Source organism: Hippopotamus amphibius, chromosome 11 (assembly GCF_030028045.1).
Source record: "Hippopotamus amphibius kiboko isolate mHipAmp2 chromosome 11, mHipAmp2.hap2, whole genome shotgun sequence".
NCBI lineage: Eukaryota > Metazoa > Chordata > Mammalia > Artiodactyla > Hippopotamidae > Hippopotamus > Hippopotamus amphibius.
In genome coordinates this window covers 20,258,312-20,281,767 of record NC_080196.1, presented here as the reverse complement: position 1 = coordinate 20,281,767, position 23,456 = coordinate 20,258,312, and the positions used below count along the sequence as shown (strand labels likewise).

The following is a 23,456-nucleotide window of genomic DNA, read 5'->3' as shown; positions in this document are numbered from 1 at the left end:
AATTCAACACCCATTTATGATACAAACTCTCCAGAAGGTGGGCATAGAGGGAACCTACCTCAACATAATAAAGGCCATATATGACAAACCCACAGCAAACATCATTCTCAATGGTTAAAAACTGGAAGCATTCCCTCTAAGATCAGGAACAAGACAAGGATGTCCACTCTCACCACTACTATTCAACATAGTTTTGGAAGTCCTTGCCACAGCAATCAGAGAAGAAAAAGAAATAAAAGGAATCCAAATTGGAAAAGAAGAAGTAAAACTGTCACTGTTCACAGATGACATGTTATCATACATAGAAAATCCTAAAGATGCCACCAGAAAACTACTCAAGCTAATCAATGAATTTGGTAAAGTTGCAGGATACAAAATTAACACACAGAAATCTCTTGCATTTCTATACACTAACAATGAAAGATCAGAAAGAGAAATTAAGGAAACAATCCCATTCACCATTGCAACAAAAAGAATAAAATACCTAGGAATAACCTAACCAAGGAGGTGAAAGACCTGTACTCAGAAAACTATAAGACACTAATGAAAGAAATCAAAGACGATACAAACAGATGGAGGGACATACCATGTTCTTGGATTGGAATAATCAACATTGTGAAAATGACTATGCTACCGAAAGCAACTTACAGATTCAATGCAATCCCCATCAAATTACCAATGGCATTTTTCACAGAACTAGAACAAGAAATTTTACGATTTGTATGGAAACACAAAAGACCCTGAATAGCCAAAGCAATCTTGAGAAGGAAAGATGGAGTTGGTGGAATCAGGCTTCCTGACTTCAGGCTATACTACAAGGCTACAGTGATCAAGACAGTATGGTACTGGCACAAAAACAGAAATATAGATCAATGGAACAGAATAGAAAGCCCAGAGATAAACTATGGTCAACTAATCTATGACAAAGGAGGCAAGGATATACAATGGAGAAAAGGCAGCCTCTTCAATAAGTGGTGCTGGGAAAACTGGACAGCTACATGTAAAAGAATGAGATTAGAACACTCCCTAACACCATACACAAAAATAAACTCAAAATGGATTAAAGACTGAAATGTAAGGCCAGACACTATAAAACTGCTAGAGGAAAACATAGGAAAAACACTCTTTGATGTAAATAACAGCAAGATCTTTTTTGATCCACCCTCTAGAGTAATGGAAATAAAAACAAAAAAAAATAAGTGGGACCTAATGAAACTTCAAAGCTTCTGCACAGCAAAGGAAACTATAAGCAAGATGAAAAGACAACTCTCAGAATGGGAGAAAATATTTGCAAACAAATCAACAGACAAAGGACTAATCTCCAAAATATAAAAACAGTTCATCCAGCTCAATATCAAAAAAACAAACAACCCAATCAAAAAATGGGCAGAAGACCTAAATAGGCATTTCTCCAAAGAAGACATATGGATGGTCAAGAGGCACATGAAAAGCTGCTCAACATCACTCATTATTAGAGAAATGCAAATCAAAACTACAATGAGGTATCACCTCACACCAGTCAGAATGGGCATCATCAGAAAATCTACAAACAGTAAATGCTGGAGAGGGTGTGGAGAAAAGGGAACGCTCTTGCACTGTTGGTGGAAATGTAGATTGATACAGCCACTATGGAGAACAGTATGGAGGTTCCTTGCAAAACTAAAAATAGAGTTGCCATATGACCCAGCCATCCTACTGCTGGGCATATACCCAGAGAACACCATAATTCAGAAAGGCACATGCACTCCAATGTTCACTGCAGCACTATTTACAATAGCCAGGACATGGAAGCAACGTAAATGTCCATCAACAGATGAATGGATAAAAAAGATGTGGTACATATATACAATGGAATATTACTCAGCTGTAAAAAGCAAGGAAACTGGGACATTTCTAGAGACATGGATGGACTTGGAGACTGTCATACAGGGTGAAGTGAGTCAGAAAGAGAAAAACAAATGTTGTATATTAACACATATATGCAGACTATAGAAAAATGGTACAAATCAACCGGTTTGCAAGGTGGAAATAGAGACACAGATGTAGAGAACAAACATATGGACACCAAGTGGGGAAAGCAGGGAGGGTTGCGGGGAATGAATGGGGAGATTGGGATACCAAATTGTACTCTCTAAATATAAGCAGTTTATTGTATAACTGTATCTCAATAAAAGTTCTAAAAAAAAAAAGAAAAGAAAAACTATAGGTTTAAAATAAAACACTTTGTAATAATGTAATCTGGCATCTTAATTAAATTATCTGAACTTAGCCTTATAAGTTCAGTGTGTAATTAGATAATTCCTTTGCCTAGGAAGAAGACAATTCTTAAAGAGTTCTTTCTTACTTAAGTTATTATGAATAAGAACATATTAATGTACTTTATATGCACTTTTAAGTAGTACATAGACAGGGACAGAGAGAAAATTAGAAAACTTAAAAAAACTGCATGCTAAAAAGTGAAGCAAAAGTTATTTTGTATTGAATTCCCACCCAAAAATATCTGCGAGAGAACAGAAGTAACTAATATACCCAGTTTTTAAATATTGCATTAGGAATAGTTTCATTTGCTGGAGAATAATGAAAAGATAAGGAATAATATATTTCTTAGTAAACTGAGAGTCTATTTGACTGCAGGCTTTTTGTATCTACAAATGCTGTTTAAAGATGATGTTAACATCTGTTAATGTCTCCCAAGCAAAGCAAAGCAAACCAATGGGGAAAATATTAAAGCTAAGAACATCTGGTTAAAAAAAAAAAGTATTGTGGGCCTTAGGGTCTGTGTCTACCGTAGCCCAATGGATGTAGGCCCTTCGTGCACCTGAAGAGGAAATTTAACACACACATTGTTATTCCAGTAGGAAATAATAATCCACACACACGTACATATACACGCACTTAATTCTCAAAGTGCCCTAGAAATGTGCTGACAATAAAGAGGAGTGGTGCAAGGAAGGTGTCCTGGGGATTTGCTATGAGGGAAAGTGCCAGCTCAGAAAAAGTCGGTGGAGGAGTATAAAACTAATGGAGGGTTGTTGCCCTGTTTCTCGGTCATCAAACTGTTCGGTTCTCCGTTTTAATCTGCGATTGTCCCCGTGGATTGTGGGCACTCTCCAGTGTCCAGGGGCAGCGGGAAGAGAGAGACTGGGGCTGCCCATCCTGCGCACCAGCAGGGGGCGGCACGGGACACCTCGCGGACGCAAGTGGCGGGCGGAAGCCTGCAACTTGCTGGCGAGCCTGTGCAGGGGCCGAGGGGGTGTAACGTGGCGTGTGCGTAACGTGGGGCTCTGGGACCGCCGAACGTGAGGCTGGGTGACACGACCCAATGAGGAAGCCGGCGTGGAGCGGCGTGGTAGGAAGGCCTGTGTGACACCCGGCTGGGGCGGGGCGTGGCTACGGGCTGGAGCCGACAGAGACTGGGCGTGGAGGGCCCGAGCGATTCTTTGCACCCTTGCGTGGCTGCGCCGGAAGGAGGTGCTAATTTTCAGGACCTGCCACTTCCAGTTTAAATCTCAAGGTAATTTTTCAGTTTTGTGAGGTTATTTGGTAGTATCATTTCAGGGACATCCCAAGTCGTGATGTAAAGCACAGTTCTCCAAGTGCGATCCCCCGACGAGCAGCATCAGCATCACCTTGATAATTTAGAAACGCGAATTACTGGATCCTAGTCCAGATCTAGTGAATCAGAAACTGAGGTGGGGCCCAGCAATCTGTTTTTAAAAATGCTTCATGGGAATTTCCTGGCGGTCCAGTGGTTAGGACTTTGCGCTTTCACTGCCGAGGGCGCGGGTCTCTCTGGTTGGGGAACAAATAAGATCCCGCAAGTGGCGAAGGGCGGCCGAAAAAACAAACAGCAGAAAAAATAAAAAAAACCCTTCAGGTGAGAAGTGATGTGTTCCCCTTAATTCAGATACTGAAGGTGACCTCTTAAATGTCAGCTTAGCTAAACTAAGTTGTTTACCTTCAAGATCGTTACCAAAGCCAAAACAGGTTTTTGGCCTTACCCACTCAGAACTTAATGTCAGGAAATAAACTGAAATATAAGTAAATTGTCTGTCCAGAAAGGAGAGATCTTAAGAGAAGGATTTGAATCAACAATGAAAGCGGAATTCCAATTATCCGCAGAGTTCATTAAATATAGCATCTCATTTACAGATATCTTGTCATCCTTTCAGACATCCCCCAGCAAAGGTAATCCGTGATAAACAGTGATTTCCCAGTAATTAGGCCTGTAACAGAAGTAAATTCTGTTTTTATAATTTAAATAAAAATGAAATGAAAAAGCTAAAACACTTTGTTTAGGCTCTTCTGCTCAGGTAATGACCTCCTTTTGATAAATCAATGTGCAGTAAATCAGGATGTGTAGGATTTTGGTGGCATATACACACTAATCAATCATCTCAGGCAGATCAGATGTCATACTTCATAACTTCTGTGGCCAGATTCTCATTTTCAGTTCCTGTTTGCATTCATTTCTTCTCTGCACTTATATCACTCCCCTGATTGAAGAGATAAAAAAGGTTTATATGTGAGGTGCTATTTTGCCATCAGGATTAATATTTGCTATGCAAAGAAGAGGGTTCTGTTTATGTGTGCTTGCGTAATGTGCTATGAGGAATCTCTGCTCCCGTGTTACCTACACTTTAGTCATTTTCAGCATTCACTCAAGCCATGCTCAGTCAAGAGATATTCCTCAGTAATATAATCTTTGTTCCAAATCCCCCAACTACCCTTATTGGGGTTGGATTCAAACAGTTCAAAAGCTTATATTCTCTCCCTTTATTTTTTGACCTGAAGATAATTAGCCACTCTGATTTTTGTTCTAATTCAGAGATCAAGGAAAATATAAAAAAAATGCTAACAACTGCTAAGTGCTTACGAAATGACCATAACTGTCTTAAGAGTTTTATACAAATTATCTCAATCCTTAAAAGTTCTAAGAGAACCTAGAGTTCTAAGAAGTAGTGTATTATTATTATTCTCCTTGTATATATAAAGTGAGACTCAGAAAAGCTGAGTCACTCGTTCAGTTGAATCATTTCAACAACCAGCTCTGGCCTCTATCCCTGTTGTTATAGACATATGTGTATTTTAATTAAGTAATTAATTATGTTGTGCTGCAAATAGTTTCTGAGAGCCCACTCAGTGTCTGGAACAGTCAAGGCATCACGGAGTCAGCAGCCAGAAAGACTAACCCTTCTGCAGTGGAGCTTACAGTCTTGAGAATGGGGAGGGGAAACAAATAATAAACAAATTTGTGTTAGTATGTACTAAGTATAATGAAGAAGAGTGAAAGGAGAAAAGTAAAAAATGGGATACGGAGGTACCATTTTATATATGCTGGTCAGAGAAAGTCTCCCAATTATGATACCATTTTAATTAACCCATTCAACCTAAAACCCAAGAAATGTGGACAATATTTCAGTTACGTAACAGGTATTATGCCCAGCTGATATACTAAACACGTGACAAGGTTTATCCATCCACTGCCTCTCTTACCACAGTCTTTTATAGGCTTCTCTTTGGTCTCTAGGCCCTTTCTCTCCCTTTTGTAGTAGCAGTTTGCTTCTTCCATTCTTTTTCTGAGTCCTCATTTTCTCTCACCTTTCTCCTTTTCCCCATGCTCCTCCTCCTTCTTTCCTAAAAAAAGATAGCCATAATTTGGCTGCGATATTTCTGTTGTTTTGTACTTATGAAATACAGCTTAACATTCACTGTTAAAACTTTTAAACAAAATTCTAAAGGCTAACTCCTTTAGTTTTCTACAATTCCTGTTCCTTGTGCATGGTGGCAAATTTCATCTGTTTATGAAAGGAAAAGCCACTCAAGTGCTGCTTTTGATGTAAAGGAGCTTTTTCTTCTACTTAGCAGTAAATGCCCATGCCACCAACATGAAACTTTCCCCAAGCTTTTCCCAAAGTTGACCTCATCCTCTCCTGAGTCTTCTTTTCCTCCAGCTAGGGTTTGGAGGGAAGTTGGGAGTAGAAATCAAGGGGAAGACTGCTGAAGTTGTTCATCTGAATAAAGTACAAAAAATAGTCTTCCATAGAAATCTCCTTATAATTTCTGGGTTCACAGTTGATCTAAATATGCAAAACTATGTGACAGAACAATCATAAAAAGCAAATAGTTGTAGAACTCGTTATAGTCAATGATAGATTTCTAAGTCAAAATTGTAATTATAGTTTTTCTTATGACTATGTGCAGAATTAGCCTTATCCAAAGAGGTGTGGCTTTTATCCTTTGTTAGAATGTGATCTGTGGGCCCTTGGAATGTCCTGCATGATAAGAATTATCTTTGTTTGCCAGGAAGCCTTGAGCTACACTGCCTAATAGGATCATTTATGTTGGGTGCTTTGGGCCATGCCATATCTGTACTAGATCCAGAGGAACTAGATACTAAAGATCCAGTCTGGACACCAAGGCTAGGTGAGTTTCCCTAGTTGACAATACATATTATGTTGTCACACATTGTTGCAGGAAGGTGTTAACACTCCATGACTCCACTGGGAAAGGACTACTGGAAGCTCTGAGTTTGGAACCCTCCTAGACTCTGCTCCACGTGTCTCTTCCTTTTACTGATTTTGCTTTGTGTTCTTTTGCTATTGTAAACCCTAACCTTCAGTATAATAGCTTTTAGTGAGTTCTGTGAGTCCTTCTAATATATTGTCTAATCTGAGGGTAGTTTTGGAGAGACCTCTGAACCCTGAAGTTGGTGTCAGATGTGTGAGTGAAGTCTTATGGACTGTTCCTTAGCTTTGCACTATGTTACAATGGTATTAATATTACTACAGTTTTTTATCACTCAAAACTTGGGATGAATTTTTTTGCCTTAATTTAATGAATTTGGTAGTTCCCATGTGAGCCTAAGTCTATTTACCTAACTGCAGATTTCCAAAGAGTGATAAACATTTGTTTGGGCCTTAGTGAAAGATAAAGGGATGTGAAAGCAGTTAACTGTAAGCTTCCTTGACAATTTTACAGAACTGAGGGCCCCTGTAGATCAAGAACAACCTTATTTCTCTTTGTATCTCCAGTGCCAATGCCAGTGACTAGCCCAGAGATATTCAATGACTATCTTTTAAATAAATTGATTGATAAATAAATACTCTAACTATTGCCATGGTACAATTTGCTAGGCCATTTTGACACACATCAAGAATCTCCTTATAAACCTTCATAACTGAATTCTTCTCTTTAGTTTCTTCTTTTACGGAGTTTCTGCTAACTCTTAATCTGTTACCTTACACTTTAAACATTGTATGTTTTTACCTCATCATCAATTTTCACTCCTGTATTTTAAATAATTTTTTGTTAGCTTTAACTTCTTGTCAATTTTAAATTTCATTAATTTTTTTCCTATAGTATTATTTTCTCCTATTTTCATATGCCATAGTATTTTCTGAGATTTTAATTTTTTACTCTATTTATTTTCTTGTTTTCTTTTTCAAAAAGACCAAATGTATTAGTTTGCTGGACATTCCAAAACAATTGTGCACCAGAGATTTGCTTCACTGATTGCAGTTTAGGATTTCTCAGATGAATTAATTCAATTCACTCCATATTTTTAAAAGTACCTGCTGCTTGCTGAGATAATGTTTTCTTTAACTGCAGAGGCCTCTATTTTGTCCTTTACAATATCAGGGAAGAGTCCATTGGGACATTATGTGGGAGTTTTATTGACTTTCTCCCTGTGGAGAGTGGTCTATTATAGTCTAAGTTGCTGGAATTTCCTAAAAATCTACCAAGTATAAGTAGTATCAGGTGACATTACAGCTTATTTCTATCTAATCTTTAAAGCACAAATACTTTTTACATTCAAGTACTTAAAGCATAAAAAGAATGATGTGGTGGTTTCAAAATATGTCCACAAATTTAAAAAATATCCTTACCTCAAAAGGCAGATCCTAATTCCCCTTCTGAATATATGCCAGATTTAAGTAACTTGCTTCTAATGAATAGAAAGTGGCAGAAGTGTCAGTGTGTGATGTTCGAAACTAGGTCACAGAAGGCATTCATGACACTCCCTCTTTCTCTCTATAATTTCTCTTTCAGTGGGATAACAGCTATCGTGTTTTGAAGACAGTCATTTAGCCCTCCAGAGAGGTCCATGTGGCAAGGAGCAGAGTTCCTCCTGCCAAAAGCCAACAGGAACTTGTCTGCCATCCAAGGTGGCATTCAAACCATCTTGGAAGGGAATCTTCCAGCTACAGTCTGGAGCCTGTGGTCCAGATGACTGCAGCCTCCGCTTATATCTTGACTTCAACCTCCTGAGAGACCTTGAGTCATAACCACCCAGCTAAGTCAGTTCTGGAATCCTGATCACAGAAACTGAATGAGATAGTAAATGTTCATTGATTTAAGCTGTTCAGTTTGGGGATAATTTGTTATACAACAGTAAGTAATAAAGGAGAGCTCCACAGTGAAGTTTATGAAGCTACCATAACCTTAAGGACAAAATCTGATGAAGGTAAACCCAAAAGAGAAAATCATAGGATGATTTTATGTATGAATAGTAGAGATTTTAAAAATCCATGTAAAGTGTTAAAATTTATCCAGGCATTATTTAAGATAATAATACAACACGACCAAATAAGATTTGGCCTAGGACTGGAAGTATGGATTAACATTAGAAAATCTGCATGTACTTTATTGCAACAGGTTAAAGGAGAAAAAGCACATTATTTCATCAGATGCCAAAAATTCATAAATGATTCCTAATAAAAACTCTTAAAGTAGAATTAAAAGGAAAGTACATCAATACAATAAAGGCTATTTGCGTGTGCGTGTGCACGCACGCATGCACTCACTCACGCAAGTATTATTATAAATCGTGACCTACCAAAGCTATTTCCATGAAAAGAAGAAAAACAACTGGTGACATCTAATAGCATGTCTAATATGGAATACTTTGTGATTTTAGTTAACACAACAACATGATAAAAGATTCAGAGAAATTGCTATTAGAAACGATATCAAATATTTTTATTTGTTAATGATAGTATTATATGCAATGAAAATCAAGATAGTCCATTAAATATTGATTAGCATTAACAGAATTTAGTAATTAGCTAGATACAAAATGCATGTAAACAATCACTCAACCCCCCTCCCCCACAGAATTTCAGATAGTGCTTTGGTCTGATGCCTAGTGTCCACACAGATTAGAAGGCACAATCCTATGAAAATCAGCATTATATTTTTTGTAAGAACGTATACGGCTTAGTTCTGTGTCACACAGTAACCCCTTTTGTTGTATCATTTTTTACTACATTTAATTTATTTTTAATTTTATGAGTAAGCCATCAGTTCCAAAAAATTGTCAGCCATGATCATTTAAATCTCACATCTGCATCATTTTATGTTTGTCCTACTACTATGATTAGATGCCTGCCAGACAATTTTACTAACAATTCTGGTCTCTTAAACTCACCTTTACATTCCTCTCTGAATTTTGGATAATTCCTTGACAGGTAGTTATATAATTCATGAAAATTCTTCACCTTGGTTCAATTGTCTATCAAACTCATCCAGTAAGCTTTTAATTTTAATTCATTTATAATTATATAATTTGTTATATATAAAATTATATATAACTTTACACATGTTTATATTTATGTTGTATATAATTATAGACATTTATATATATAATTTGCTATAGAATAATATTTGTTTTCAGAAAACAAATAGAAATTCTGGAAATAAGTATATTTTGAGAATTTCTATTCGTTTTTTTCAAATCTATGTGATCATTCTTTGTATTCTCTTAGTCCCTTGGATATTTCACAGTTTTTTTGTGTTTTTTTTTTTAAATATTAAAGTTAGTCACTTGAAGTATGTATCTGTTAATTCGTGCTTTTGTTTTCATTGTCGATGGCTCTTGGTCATGGTGTCTTGTTTCATGGTGTGTTTGGTTAATCTTGGTGGTGAAGCTGTTCATTCATTTTCTTGGATATTTATCTGTGATTTATCGAGACCTAAAATGAAGCTTATTCTTCCGGAGAAGATTTGTATTTTCTTTTACCAGGTGCTCAGGGGCACCAAACCAATTTGGGATATCCCTAAATTAAATTCTTAGCCTGGGCATTTGAATCCTTGTAGTATTAAAGCTGAAACAAATAATTGTGAAAGCTGGCTTGTAGTCCAAATTCTCAGCAGTGGATCTACTTGCAGCACCAAGGTTCAGGGCAGACTCTTTGCCATCATCTGTTGTGTGTTTGTGTGTGTGTGTGTGTGTGTGTGTGTAGTTCATTTTGGCCTAGTGTCTCAGCTTCACTGGGAAAGAGTTCTTATCATGCTCCGCATCAGGGCCAGGCTTCACATAACATCCTAAAAAACAAAGCTCAGGTTTGGGTGAAAGTTAGCTGTGGTGCTTGGGGTTTCACATGGGCCAAGCCCCTGGGACCAAGAGTTCCTTACTTTTGTAGTGGCTCCTCGTTGCTTTTATGAGTTAAAAAATATATATATATTCATATATATATATATATATATATATATATATATATATATATATATTCTACATTTTAATCGTCCAAGTACCATCTTGCCATGTTATGGAAAAATCTATCCCCATAATTCATGAATCTCTGCTTGTTTGGGAGATCATGAGAACACGAGTTTCTAAATACATTCCTCTCTCAGCCAACAATACCCTCCACCTAAATTTTCTATCTCAATCAGCACCATTCCCAGCCCAGCCTTAAATACCTGACAATTTTGGTGACCTCGTCCATTGATTTCTTTTCTCCGGGCCACTCCCTCCCAGCGACCCTGAGCATCTTTTCGGAGATATATCTCCCCTACAAAATCTATTCCCCAGCAGCGAAAACCCTTGCCCCTAGCCTATCTAGTGCAGCAAAAGCCACAACCTGCCAGAAAGGGCTTCCTTCCCTTTCTACTTCCTTTTCATCCGTGACGCTCGGGGACATCCGGGAAAGCGGAGAGGGTGCTGAAAGGGGGCCTCAGACTTGAATCAGACGCCTTAACCGGTTGAGGACTGGGCTTCTCTCTTGCGACCCAGAGGGCTTTAAAGCTGAATGCTGACCCCCCCCCCCCCAAAAAAAAAAAAAAAAGCTGAATGCTGCCAAGAGACTATAAATTAAGTAGGACTTTCTGGGAAAGAAGATACTGTAGCTGACAGGGTTTGAAGGCTTCTCTTTTCCTTTCCTCGATGCCTTTAGGACAGTGTAGGCTCCTCCTCTACCTCCCCCACCCGCTGCTCAGAGCTTCAAGCTGAAACCGCACCAATTACAAAGCAAGCAAACCCCAAAACCTTTGCAACATTTATGTGAAAACTCACATTTCCTTCAGCATTTTTTCCAAAAATACATGGCTATACGGTTAAAAAAAAATAACAAAAACATGGAAGAGCTCTGAGCAGAATGAAGTTGTCAGAGCATGCTCTTTGGTGCTCTGGGTAAGGGGTCATCGCCAAATTCCATATCAACCTCAGGATCAACTTGGAAGCCTACACACGAAAAGGAAAGCTGTATAGCTAAAATGGCAATTTCAGTGCAAACTGGTGTGTGGTACCATGGTTCTACGTAACTACTTGCCCATAGTGAGCGTGCAATTTATGGCATACATTTTTATTACCCAGGTTTCTCATAAATGTTTTCTACGCAGCTGTATTATAACATTAAAGAACGGTAGCTAAGTTTAAGTTTGGCAGGAGATAATCAAACATAACCTTTGGAATGAAAGGATTACAACTCATTTGATGAAATCATGCGTGGCTCTTAAAAGAGCCTTTGGGTTAGGTGTAAAGACGCTTACTTGGCAAGTTTACTTGGAGCTGGTGTACTTGGTGACAGCCTTGGTGCCCTCGGACACGGCGTGCTTGGCCAGCTCCCCGGGCAGCAGCAGGCGCACGGCCGTCTGGATCTCCCTGGAGGTGATGGTCGAACGCTTGTTGTAATGCGCCAGGCGCGACGCCTCGCCCGCGATGCGCTCGAAGATGTCGTTGACGAACGAGTTCATGATGCCCATGGCCTTGGAAGAGATGCCAGTGTCTGGGTGGACCTGCTTCAGCACCTTGTACACGTACACAGAGTAACTCTCCTTGCGGCTGCGCTTGCGCTTCTTGCCGTCCTTCTTCTGGGCCTTGGTCACCGCCTTCTTGGAGCCTTTCTTCGGGGCCGGAGCGGACTTGGTGGGTTCAGGCATTGTTAAAAGTTAAAACACTAACACTAAGACCTGGGAAAAATAGTCGCCGCTGCTGAGGCCACATTCACTTATAGACACGGTATTCAAATTAGGTTAGTAAGATTTCGCTCGTGATTGGATTAATTTCATTGTGGCGTCACAAACACGAATGTAAATGACACTTGCATGTCTATCTTTTCATTGGCTGTTTCGTTAGTTTGCCTTGACCCAATCAGAGGAGTCTAGACTAGGCTACCCATAGGTAATATAAATAGCCTTTTCAAGCAACTAAAGGATATATTTCACAGCCGGCAAGCGGATAAAATGGAATGGTTTGTAACTGGAAGCAACTTTTCTGTTCTTTTGAATGACTTAGTGCATTTGTCCGGTCCCGCACCTAGTGGCCGTGTTGATGCCTAGCTGGAATTGGTGGGCAAGCTCGATAAACGCATTATTCCCCTCCCGCGGCAGCTAACCAATAGCAAGCACTACCACCACAGAACGTGCTGGGCTGGGTCACCCTCTTAAAAGTTAACAATCCTTAACCTCTTAGTTCTCTATCAGAAGTCCTGATAATTTTCATTACTTATTAAACGTGATGCTTAAGATACTTAGTAATTTTTCCAAATATGCCAATTCTGCCTTTTGGTATGTCCTTGTTAACCAAAGAAAATGCAAGTCGTTCGTACCACCTTTTGTGCAATGGGGTAAATATAAACACTTCACATTAGTGGTCTCCAAATACGTACAGAACATAGTATGCATCTGATACCTAGCCCTGCCTCCGAATTCGTGTTCTCCTTTACCGCGCGCCCTTTCGGGTAAAGTGTGGGCCAACTTCCAACCAGCTAAGTCTACTCTCTGCATACTCTAGAGCCTGAAAAACGCCGGTTCCTCGACCAGTCTAGCCCCGCGATTAGCATTTCTCTAAAAGAGCCCCCCAGTTCTGCTGGAAGCTACTGCTACCAAGACTCCCACTCCCCCCCCCACCCCCCGCAAGCAGCCAGCCAGCCAGCCAACCACCGCTGCCGGCCCGCCCCCTACTTGGAGCCTTTTCTCCCTGCCACGCCCCCATAGTAAGTGCAACAGCTCTTTTCCTGAGATCTTTGGGTGGCTCTGAAAAGAGCCTTTGGGTTGTGTTGAGCTTCCAAGCTGTAGGCCAAAAAAACTTCCTATTTCTTCTTGGCTGCCGCCTTCTTTGGCTTGGCTGCCTTGGGTTTGGCGGTTTTTGGTTTAGCCGCCTTGGGTTTCACCGCTTTGGCCTTCGCTGGGCTCTTGGGCGCCTTCTTGGGCTTGGCTGCTTTCGCTTTTTTCGGACTCTTAGCTTTTTTCGCTCCTGCAGCCGCAGCAGGTTTCTTCGCCTTCTTTGGGGTCTTCTTGGCGCTCTTCTTGGGGGTGGCGGCCCCCGTCGCTTTCTTGGGCTTCTTAGCCGCTCCAGCGGGCTTCTTGGGCTTGGCCGCGCCCGCCTTCTTGGCTTTGGGCTTGGCTTCCCCAGTAGCCGCTTTCTTGTTGAGCTTGAAAGAACCCGAAGCGCCAGTGCCCTTGGTCTGCACCAGGGTGCCCTTGCTCACCAGGCTCTTGAGACCCAGCTTGATGCGGCTGTTGTTCTTCTCTACATCGTAACCAGCGGCGGCCAGCGCCTTCTTGAGCGCAGCCAAGGACACGCCGCTGCGCTCCTTGGAGGCGGCGACAGCCTTGGTGATGAGTTCGGACACCGGGGGCCCGGACGCCTTACGCTTTGCGGCACCTGCAGTTTTGCGGGCCTTCTTTTTCACTGGCGTCTTCTCGGCAGGGGCCGGAGCAGCAGGCGCGGCAGGCGCAGTCTCGGACATGTTGAAGGCGGGCGTGGGGAGAGCAATTCGAGCCGGAAGGAGAGGCACTGGCCGGGACTCGGGCCGCGCCGCTGCGCCCGCCCGTTTATATAGGGCGGAGCTGCGCCGTGATTGGTGCGCTGTCCAGCCCGCCTCGCTGGCAGCCTCAGAGTGTCCTCTCGGATCCCGAGTTGTGTTTGTTACACCTCAAAAAATGCCAAAAATATCAAAATTCTCTGCACCGAATTGCCCGATTTTTCTCAGAAAATGATCCCCGAAGCCTCAGGCTTAACGCAGGTCTCAAATTATGGGGAAAGCACAAAACCTTGTGCCAAAAACCAGCAATATTTCCCGCCGTGCTCGTCAAATTTCAACTCAGAGAAACAAAACTTTCTATTTTCTTCGTAAATTATAAACCGATCTTTAACTGTGGAGTTTTCTGACCTCTCAAATATGATTCTCCAAGTGGTTAGGTTCTTATATATCCAAAAACCATGTCACTGGCATTAAGATTTTTATTACAAATCTGCGCTTAAGTGAGGGAAGTAACACAGGCTCCTCGGAGAGTCCTGCCTATTGAGCCGAGGGCATTTGAGTTCATCAAACTGATTTAGTTTAATGCTAAACAAATTATTGCCCATATGAGGTTAAATTTTGGACCCCTGGGACATCAACCTATGCAGCCATGGCTTTATTACTGTCTGCTGCGTCTGAATTTTTAAACAATTCCTTAGGATAATTCTTTTCCTTTCTGCTCCCAAGGGTTGGGGGCGGGGCTGTTGCTTCTCTTCCTCTGGACAACTGCTCCATGAGTTTAGATACCTTGAATTCAGGATATTTGGGGAGGAAAGGGAGTCCAAAACATAGGATACACAGATGAAAAAGGATTAATTTCCAAATAACACGCAGATGTTTTCCATAAAGCCAGTGGAAGTGGCGGTGCACTTAGAAGATTTTGTTTGCAGTCTTGCTGAGTTCTTTTGGCATATGCTTCAAGGTCAAATAGTAATATACTCTTTAGAATCAAAGTTCAAGCGTTGACCATAAGAAGAACTAAATGGAAAGTGTAGATTATAACATATCTATTCCCTTTACTAGAGAAACCCAGACCCTGTTATCACTGAAGAGCTGATGAATGACTCGTCCACACAGCAAACATGGCTTCTTCCGTGGACATTATGGCCCTATGCTTCCCAGAGTTCCATAAAAAAGAAAACAAGTGACATGTAGGATTGAATGACAAGTTCAGATTTCCAGCTCGAAGGCAGAGCTTTTAAGGGACCATCCAAATTAAGCTTTTGTTCTCTGAAGACATCCTTTGCAAGGTCTTTTGCAAAAGTGGTTTTGTTTAGGTAGTACATGTTGGCAATGAAAACCCAACTAAAGGAATTATTCCTGGAAAATGATCTGGATGGAATTGTCTATAAAAACTGCAAGCCATGTACTTGAAAGGCGAAATTTTGGCAGTACTATAAGATGATATGATACAATTCTGTGGGTGTGGCTGGTTGTAACATGGCATTTGACATGCATTAATTTTTAGTTCCATTGCTCTCAATTTTCTTCACACACAGCAGACTCTACCACCAAAATAAAAAAGAATACAGATCTTTGAGTCAACATTAATGAAATGTCTCAAAACAGTCTTTGTTTAAATTAATGCTGAATCTGGTGTAAAAGACACATAAATTATCAATATTTTTAAAAGCCTTAATGTGTAAACATTTTCAATGTAATTTGTGCATGCTAGTGAAAAATAATATGTGCTTTGTTATATATTAAAAAAGGAAAAGGATAAGGTTCCAAAACAGACCAATTGATGCTTACTATGGAAATTGATTTTATGGGCACTTTATCCCAGAGCAGTGGGGTAATACTTATTTTCAATGACAAAAGAGACCACTCCCCCAAATAGTTGAAATTTGCAGAACATACTGAAATTTTCTCTGAAAAGCCTCACTGTATTCTATGTATCCCTAACTGCTTCTGACTTGCAGGTACTTAAATTCTTCAAATTCTGTGATCTTGAAAGATCATCTATTCTCATCTCCTATGGCACAGTGTGTTTTCTATAAATAAAACTATTTGACGGACTTAAAGAAGACATAGAGGATCTGCCACTATTACATCAAGCATTTATTTGAAATGGAAGTAACACCAAAGGCTCCATTTTCCTATTGATCTATCAGTTATATCACAACTACCTAGGGTGTTTGTATGTGTGTGTGTTGTAGATATGTTTTAAATATAGATTCCCAGATAATCTATAAAAGTCTTGCCCAAGTTAATTCTGAATTCTTCTGAGAAGACTGCTGGTAAGGGGTGCATCCACGATTCCAGCTCACATCTGTCTGACTTCAAAGCGTTTGCTCAGTGTTTTTCAGGCTGCAGGTCTGAACAATCATTAAAGGTTGCAAAATCAATTTTGTAGCACAAGGCCAAAATGTTTCCTTTTTAATGAACTCAAATAGAATACAAAATATCAGAGCCCAAAGCATGTAGTTTCAGTTATCTGCACAGCTTTTTGACTGTGTGCTCCAGTAGACAATGTATTTTTTAGGAGCGCATATGGCCAGAGTGGGAGGAGTCTTCCTCATGCAATTTCTTCAATTTTCATAGCCATGAAATATTCTCAAGTGTATTAATCGCTTATGAGCTAAAAAAAGTAATTTCCTATTACTGACTGTTTTAAACCTCTAAGAAATCCTGAGTCATAAAAAAAATGGGGAGCACACTGCAAACATTTCCATTTTGAACACGATAGCAACTGTGCTAAGAGGAACGATGAGATTTGTGGAAAAGCTAAAAGGAAAGAGTTCCTTTTACTGCAAAATTCTGGGATCCAGAATGATTCTGGACTTTTCTGTTTCAGTAGGTTACCATGATTACATTATTGAGGACAGTTTGCGGAAGGGGTGTTCTTTTTGCTAAACAAATTAGCCCTTCTTCAGCTTCCTCATAGGAGGCATGTTGTATGATCGCAGCCATGGTGAAGTTATGAAGGCCACCTGTAGATCTCTGTCTGTTGGGACAGACTCCCCTTTGTGGACTCTTTAAGAGACACTCTACCTTGGCATTTGGTGTAGAGCACTTCTGGAAAACTTTTCTTAAAATGGGCTATATATTATTTTAGAAATTGTTATTCTACTAATTTAATTCAACAAATAAAACTGGGGGTGGTGGTGCATACTTGAGGTTATTCATTGCAGCATTGTTTGGAACTATAAAATATTGGAATGAACTTTAATATCCACATATAAAAGTGATTGAATACACTAGGACACATAGCACAACTGGGTAATATGTAGCTACAAAAATGAATGAGGAAGAGCTCTATGAGCTATTAAGGAGTGAATTCCAGGATAGATAGTTAAGTACAAAAGCCAACTGCAAAAGAGTATCTATGGTGTGATACCCTCTGTAAGAGAAAGATGAAGATATAGGAAAATACACCTTTTTCTCATTTGTGCAAAAGATACACAGGAAGAATAAACCAAAAATGAAAGGGATATGTTATCTATGGGGGTAGGGATTAGAAAGGAGTGGAAAGAAGGGAGGAATGGGAACAGACTTGCAGGGATGAGGAGGGAGGGACAGTTTTCTGAATATGTCCTTCTGTATAACTTTGACTCCTACAACTATAGTAATGTTTCATATACCAGCGAAATAATCACACTCTTAAAAGCAATAGAGATGGGGGAACTCAAAATGGAATACAAGCACTAACAAATGAATGAAACTGTATTAAATTAATAAATAGTAACACTAAAGGGATTGGGGAAGATAAAAATTAACTTAAGTAACTGTAGAAAACAGTGTCTTGATTGGCTACTCTAAAACTAAAGACAAAAGTAACTACACATAAAGGTTGTAATTTAATAAAAGTGTTTTTTTCAGGGATATGGGTTAACAATTCTGAAACTACTTATGAGTGTGGAATTGAACAAAGAAGTAAATACAGCATAAAAAATGAGATCCAGTGTTCTCACTAGTGGAAACAGAGTATTTGGCTAAAATGGAACTTGTGCTGAATTAGAATCAGAAGTATTAATATAAACTCATATTTTAAAATACATCTCCAGTTTTATAAACGCTGAAACCTAGAAGTGTGTGTATGTGAATGGGTTAACATACAGATATACTTCCTTCCTCTAACAGCTGAGAGGACCTAAAAGCAGTGACACCCTAGTAGCCATTAGCATACCCGGCAGACAATCTTTGGTTTTTAAGCATCATTTTTCCAATCAAAGGAACCAGGACCACTTAGAAAAATTATTGGCTCCAAGGCTGGAGTAAGGAAAATACAGGGTGGGCCTGGAACATCTTGTGCCAGAATATAGGAAGATGCTTAAAATAAAATGAAAATTTATTGAAAAATCACGCAAGGCAGTCTCAAAGAGCTAGTAATTGCTCAAGTTGGTACCATTTGAGCAACAAAATAAAAATTAATAATATTGGATTTTAACTCATAGATAATATATATATTCATAAATAAATACATACATAAGCAAAACAGACAACTCTTTCTTGTTGCAGATAAAATCCACAGGTGGATACTAAAATCATTGAGTGGAATTTGAAGGAGAATCAAGATTTGCAAAGTCTCAAAATATCTTCCCCAAGATATCTATCTACTACAAAGAGAAAGGTAATGTTTCCAGTGGAGAAACCCAGACACCACCTTAACTAAGTGAGCAAGGTAAACCCCACAAATAGAAAGACATGTTAATATCATGAACTCCCTGCATTGAGAAGGATACTTCATCATTTCTGTGATATTTCCTGGCAAAATGCATAAACTCACTCCAGTGATGAGAAAATATCAGACAAATTCAAATCAAGGAACATTTATAAAAATAACTGATCAATACTCCAAAAGTGTGAACGCCATGAAAAGAAAGGACAGACTGAGGAATTGTTATAGACTGGAAGAGAATAAGGAAAAAATTAAGTAAATTCAGTGTGAGATCCTGAATAAGATCCTGGAACAGAAAAAGGATGTGGTGGAAAAGTTTGTGAAATTTGAATAAAGTCTAAAGTTTAGTTAACAATATTGCACCAATGTTCATTTCCTGTTCTCCATAACTGTACAAGGGTTATGTAAGATATTAACATTAGCGGAAGCCAGTTGAGGGATATAAGGAAACTTTTGTGCTGTTTTTGCAACTTTCTTATAAATCTAAAATTAGTTCAAAATTTAAAGTTTTCTAAAAAAAAATTTCTCTTCCTATCTCACCATATTATAACACTTTTCATAGAAGGGGGAAGTATACCTAAATGTGACATAGATTTGCCAAAGTGGTTAAAATGTAGATGATTTTTATTCTTGTGTCCAAACTTTAATAGTTTTCCAAAGTTTTTACCATAAACACGGATTACTTATTATTAGCAAACAACACATTTCTCTTCAAAATATGATAAAGCTTATTTTTGAAAAAAAAATGGGTGCTGAGTTTCTCAGACATCCACGTACTATCTGTCCCCTCTTCCTGCTCTTTATCTGGACTTTCACTGAAATTATATACTTGTTTTTTTGTTTATAGATTCATCACTTATATGTATCCATAAATAATGGTTCAGTTTGTCCTGATTTTGAAATGTACACATGCAAAATCATGAGTATTTAATCTTTCGTGTCTCACTTTTTTCCCCTGAACAAGATCCATCCCTCTGTATTATACTGCCACAGAGAGCTCTAGTTTGTTGATTTGTGCTGCAGTTTAATATTTCATTTATACATGTGGCCCAACGTATTTCCTTATCTAGTCTACCACTCCTGGACATTCTCGTGGTTATATGATATGGCAAATTTAATTTCTCAAAAATGGTTGCAACAATTTCTGCTGACCCACATTCCTTTCTCCAGTGTGTCTTGTCACTCCCCCATCAAGTCTAATTCTGGTCCCCTTGAATCTGAGTGCCCTTGTGACAGCTTGCACCAATAGAATGTGAAGGAAGGACTGTGTGACTTCTACAGCCAGGTCATAAAAAGCAATGTAGCTTCTGCCTTATTTGCTGGAACTCTTAGGCTTTGGTTTCTGAACTATCTATCTCATAAGAATTTCAGTAATTCTGAGCCCACATTGTGAGAAAGCCAAGCTGCCTGTGGGGACCACATTTGGGCACTCTGGTTAGTCATAGTGGTCTTTGAATCATCCTAGTTCAAGGACCAGCAATGTGAGAGCAGGAGTCTCAGCTGATTCCAGCTTCCAGTGGTCATGACTTTCCAGCTGAAGTCCCAAAGATCACGGCATGGAGATAAGCCAGCTCCACTCTTCTCTATCAGAAATCCTGATTGGAAGAATCTATGGGTATAATAAAATAGTTGCTGTTTTAAGCCACTAAGTTTGGGGTGCTTTGTAGCCTAAACAGCAATGATTTTAGTTTATTTTCAGATGTTCATTAGCTGACCAGTTATGTATTTTTTTAAGAACTCTTTTTGACTATAACCTACATTAAGAAACACATTTTACATCATACAGTCACACTCACATGCACTCATGCCTGCCCTAACTGAAACAAAACTTTGAGGAATTAATAGATGCTCATTTTTTTCCCTTTTTTTAGTATTTATTTATTGGCTGTGTTGGGTCTTTGTTGCTGCACACAGGCTTTCTCTAGTTGCAGTGAGCGGGGGCTACTCTTCATTGTGGGCAGGGGCTTCTCAGTGCAGTAGCTTCTCTAGTTGCAGAGGTTCGAGGGCTCTGTTTGCTCTAGGTTCGAGGGCTTCAGTAATTGTGGCGCTTGGGCTCTAGAGCACAGGCTCAGTAGTGGCACTCAGGCTTCCCTTGCATTGGCAGGCGATTCTTAACCCCTGTGCCACCAGGGAAGCCCGGATATTCCTCTTAAATGCAATTTGCTCTGCTATTTCTTCTTATCATCTCTACCCTCTCTTCTCTAATTTCAATAAAGGCAATCATAACCAACTAAACTGACTTCATAAATAATAGGTCTTAATCAGCAGATTGAAGGTGTAGTTTAAAAGGTGATATTAATCTTTTTTTATAGCTTGTAGAGTATGTATATATTTTGATGTATATTTTACAGTATACACAAACCCACACACATTTTACACTCTAAACTGAGTTAAATTGTTCAACACTGGCCTAAGGCTAAATAAATCAGTAAAACCAAAGCAAAAAAATAAGAGGGTAAATCTAATAAATGATTCCAAACTTAATTTAGATGTTGAAGCATATGGAAACTCCAAGAACCTATTATTGTTTCAAAACAAAAGCCTGAGAGAGGTTAGTGATTTGTCCCCTGGGCTGCCAGGAAGAGAATCTTATGCCATCTGGAGGGAGGAAGGGTTCTTGCAGAAGGTGCAGGTAGACAGTAGTTTGGATCTGGGGATGGGAGGAAGGATTGGGGATCCTTTCTTGGCCCAGAAGACCTTAAGAATATAAAACATGTGTCTACATATATATTCTTAAGAGTCAAAGCACAGATTACCTTGATCCTGGCAAGAGCCTGAGAAATATTCTCTTCTGTCTAGAAAGTGGACCCTGTGAGAAAGAATGACTTCAGAGATGTTAACTACCTTTCCATTAACCTTAATATTGAACTCATAATCGTTTTCCTAATCAATCTCTTCAGCATCTATTTATTCAGAGATGTTGCTAGTGCCTTCAAAAGAGATGGTTCTATGAACAAGAATAGATTGCATTTGAGCTTGTGTATTTTTTTCTCTGTTCTTTACTTTTCTCTCTTTGTCTATGCTACTTCCTATCATTCCCGCAGCCTCCCTTTACATTTCCCTCTCTGTTCCCCCTAAATTATATGAATGAGCTGTTTTCTAAATGTAAAACAGCTACGATCTATCCATTTACACAAGATTGTTAACTCATACCTGCTGGCAGTTTGGCATCATGATTAGACATCCTCTTGGATAGTCATCTATTGCTGCAAAACAAATTATCCCAGAATTCAGTGGCTTAAAATAATAATGAGCATTTATTATCTCTCACAGTTTCCATGCGTCAGGAATTTGGGTGATTTTGATTTGGAATCTCTGATAAGATTGGAGTCAAGATGTTACTCTGGCTGCAGTCATCTGAAAACTTGACTGAGATTAGACGATCCAATTCCCAGATGGCTCGTATGGCTCACATGGCTGGCCAGTCAGCATTGGCTATTAACAGAAGGCCTCAGTTCCTTGGCTCGTGTACCTGTTCATCGGGCTGCTTGAGGGCTCACTCCATTACAGCTGGCTTCCCCAAGAATGAGTGATCCAAGAGAGAGCAAAACAGAAGGCACAATATCCTTTATGACCTAACTTCAGAAATCACAATGTTCTGCTAGTTCCATAGGTCAGTCCTACTTAGTTTGGGAGTCTGCACAAGTGCATGCATATCCAAGGATGAGAATTACCATGGCCATGTTGCAGTCTGGCTATCACAGTTCTGGAGACGAACAGCTCTATTTCAGATCCCAATCCTATCACTTACTAGATTTGCGAATTTAAGAAATGTACTAAACTCTATTTCTCAAGTTTCTCATGGCTAAAATTTGGATGAGGATAGTACGGTAGATTTCACTTTCACTCCCAATTTCTTGCCGCCCTTTTTGGGAGGATTATAATCCCTGCCCATTGATATTGACTTATGACACGCCTCCCCCTGTGAGGACTACACTTTCCCACCACCTTGATACCAGTCATCACAATGAGAGTTGCTTTGGTGGATAAAATGTGAGTAGAAGTGAGGTGTACCCAGTTTCCAGTAGAATCGTTAGGAGAAATGAGATCTCTTTATGTCATGTTCCTTTAGTCTGGGTCCCTCCATGAAGAAAACATGGAGCAGAGCCACAGCCCATCTATAAAAAAATGCAAAGTGAGCCTGAAATAACCCTTGCTATTGTCATCCACCAAGATTTGGGGATTGTTTGTTATATAATTTAGCATAATCGAACTGATACAACTATTGTCTACTCAGTGGGAGTATGCTGAGATTTGATTAAATGTTTTTGAATGGCTTATAACACTGAGACATAGTAAACAATGCTACATATTATGTATTATCTATTACCTATTACTATGATTATACAAACCTAAATCCACATGAAATGAGTTTCTATGCCATGCCATTAATTAATTTATAATGAGATGCACTTGATATTGCAAATAAGTATTAGAGGTGCACTTACTTTTTGGTCAGGAGACCAAGATACAGATTAGAGGATGCTTTCTGAGCATGTGGTTAAAATAAGGGATATTTTCATCAAGCAGTGGTCTTCCAATCAGTCAGCTCCTCCACCCCTAGGACACTTGTGTACAGTGTTTTGTTTTGTGGAAAAGATACACTGAACATTCTACAAACTCTTCTTTTTCTAGGTGATCACCAACCTTCCTTTTCTCATAGTTGCTCTTATATGAATTCTCAAGACTTAGAGTAACCATGATATTCCAGTATAATTTATATCAGTTACAACACAAATATAAACAGTTACAATTTTGAATATTGCAACATATTTATAATGTTTACCATAGAGTAAATACAATGAGCC

General features: G+C 39.3%; 3 protein-coding genes and 1 long non-coding RNA gene across 4 annotated transcripts in view; 2 read left to right on the top strand and 2 right to left on the bottom strand.

The window, feature by feature from the left end:
* LOC130831696 (uncharacterized) overlaps positions 1-23,456 on the top strand; it is a 116,406-nt gene that overhangs the window by 14,404 nt on the left and 78,546 nt on the right. The gene's annotated exons all lie outside the window — the stretch shown is intronic.
* LOC130831750 (uncharacterized) lies at positions 3,417-9,991 on the top strand. Its single transcript, XR_009048101.1, has 3 exons — positions 3,417-3,514; positions 6,307-6,426; positions 8,053-9,991. It is a non-coding gene; the product is annotated as an uncharacterized LOC130831750 (long non-coding RNA).
* LOC130831734 (histone H2B type 1-M) lies at positions 4,471-13,105 on the bottom strand. Its single transcript, XM_057700089.1, has 2 exons — positions 11,773-13,105; positions 4,471-4,496 (listed from the first exon to the last, which is right to left on the bottom strand). The coding sequence occupies exon 1, from the start codon at positions 12,160-12,162 to the stop codon at positions 11,782-11,784; it is 381 nt and encodes a 126-aa protein (XP_057556072.1). The 5' UTR covers positions 12,163-13,105; the 3' UTR covers positions 4,471-4,496; positions 11,773-11,781.
* On the bottom strand, positions 13,199-14,019 carry H1-4 (H1.4 linker histone, cluster member). Its single transcript, XM_057700053.1, has one exon. The coding sequence runs from the start codon at positions 13,971-13,973 to the stop codon at positions 13,314-13,316; it is 660 nt and encodes a 219-aa protein (XP_057556036.1). The 5' UTR covers positions 13,974-14,019; the 3' UTR covers positions 13,199-13,313.

Excerpts from the sequence above, each read along its gene's own strand:
- LOC130831734 (XM_057700089.1), bottom strand. The coding sequence starts at position 12,162 with ATGCCTGAACCCACCAAGTCCGCTCCGGCCCCGAAGAAAGGCTCCAAG.
- H1-4 (XM_057700053.1), bottom strand. The coding sequence starts at position 13,973 with ATGTCCGAGACTGCGCCTGCCGCGCCTGCTGCTCCGGCCCCTGCCGAG.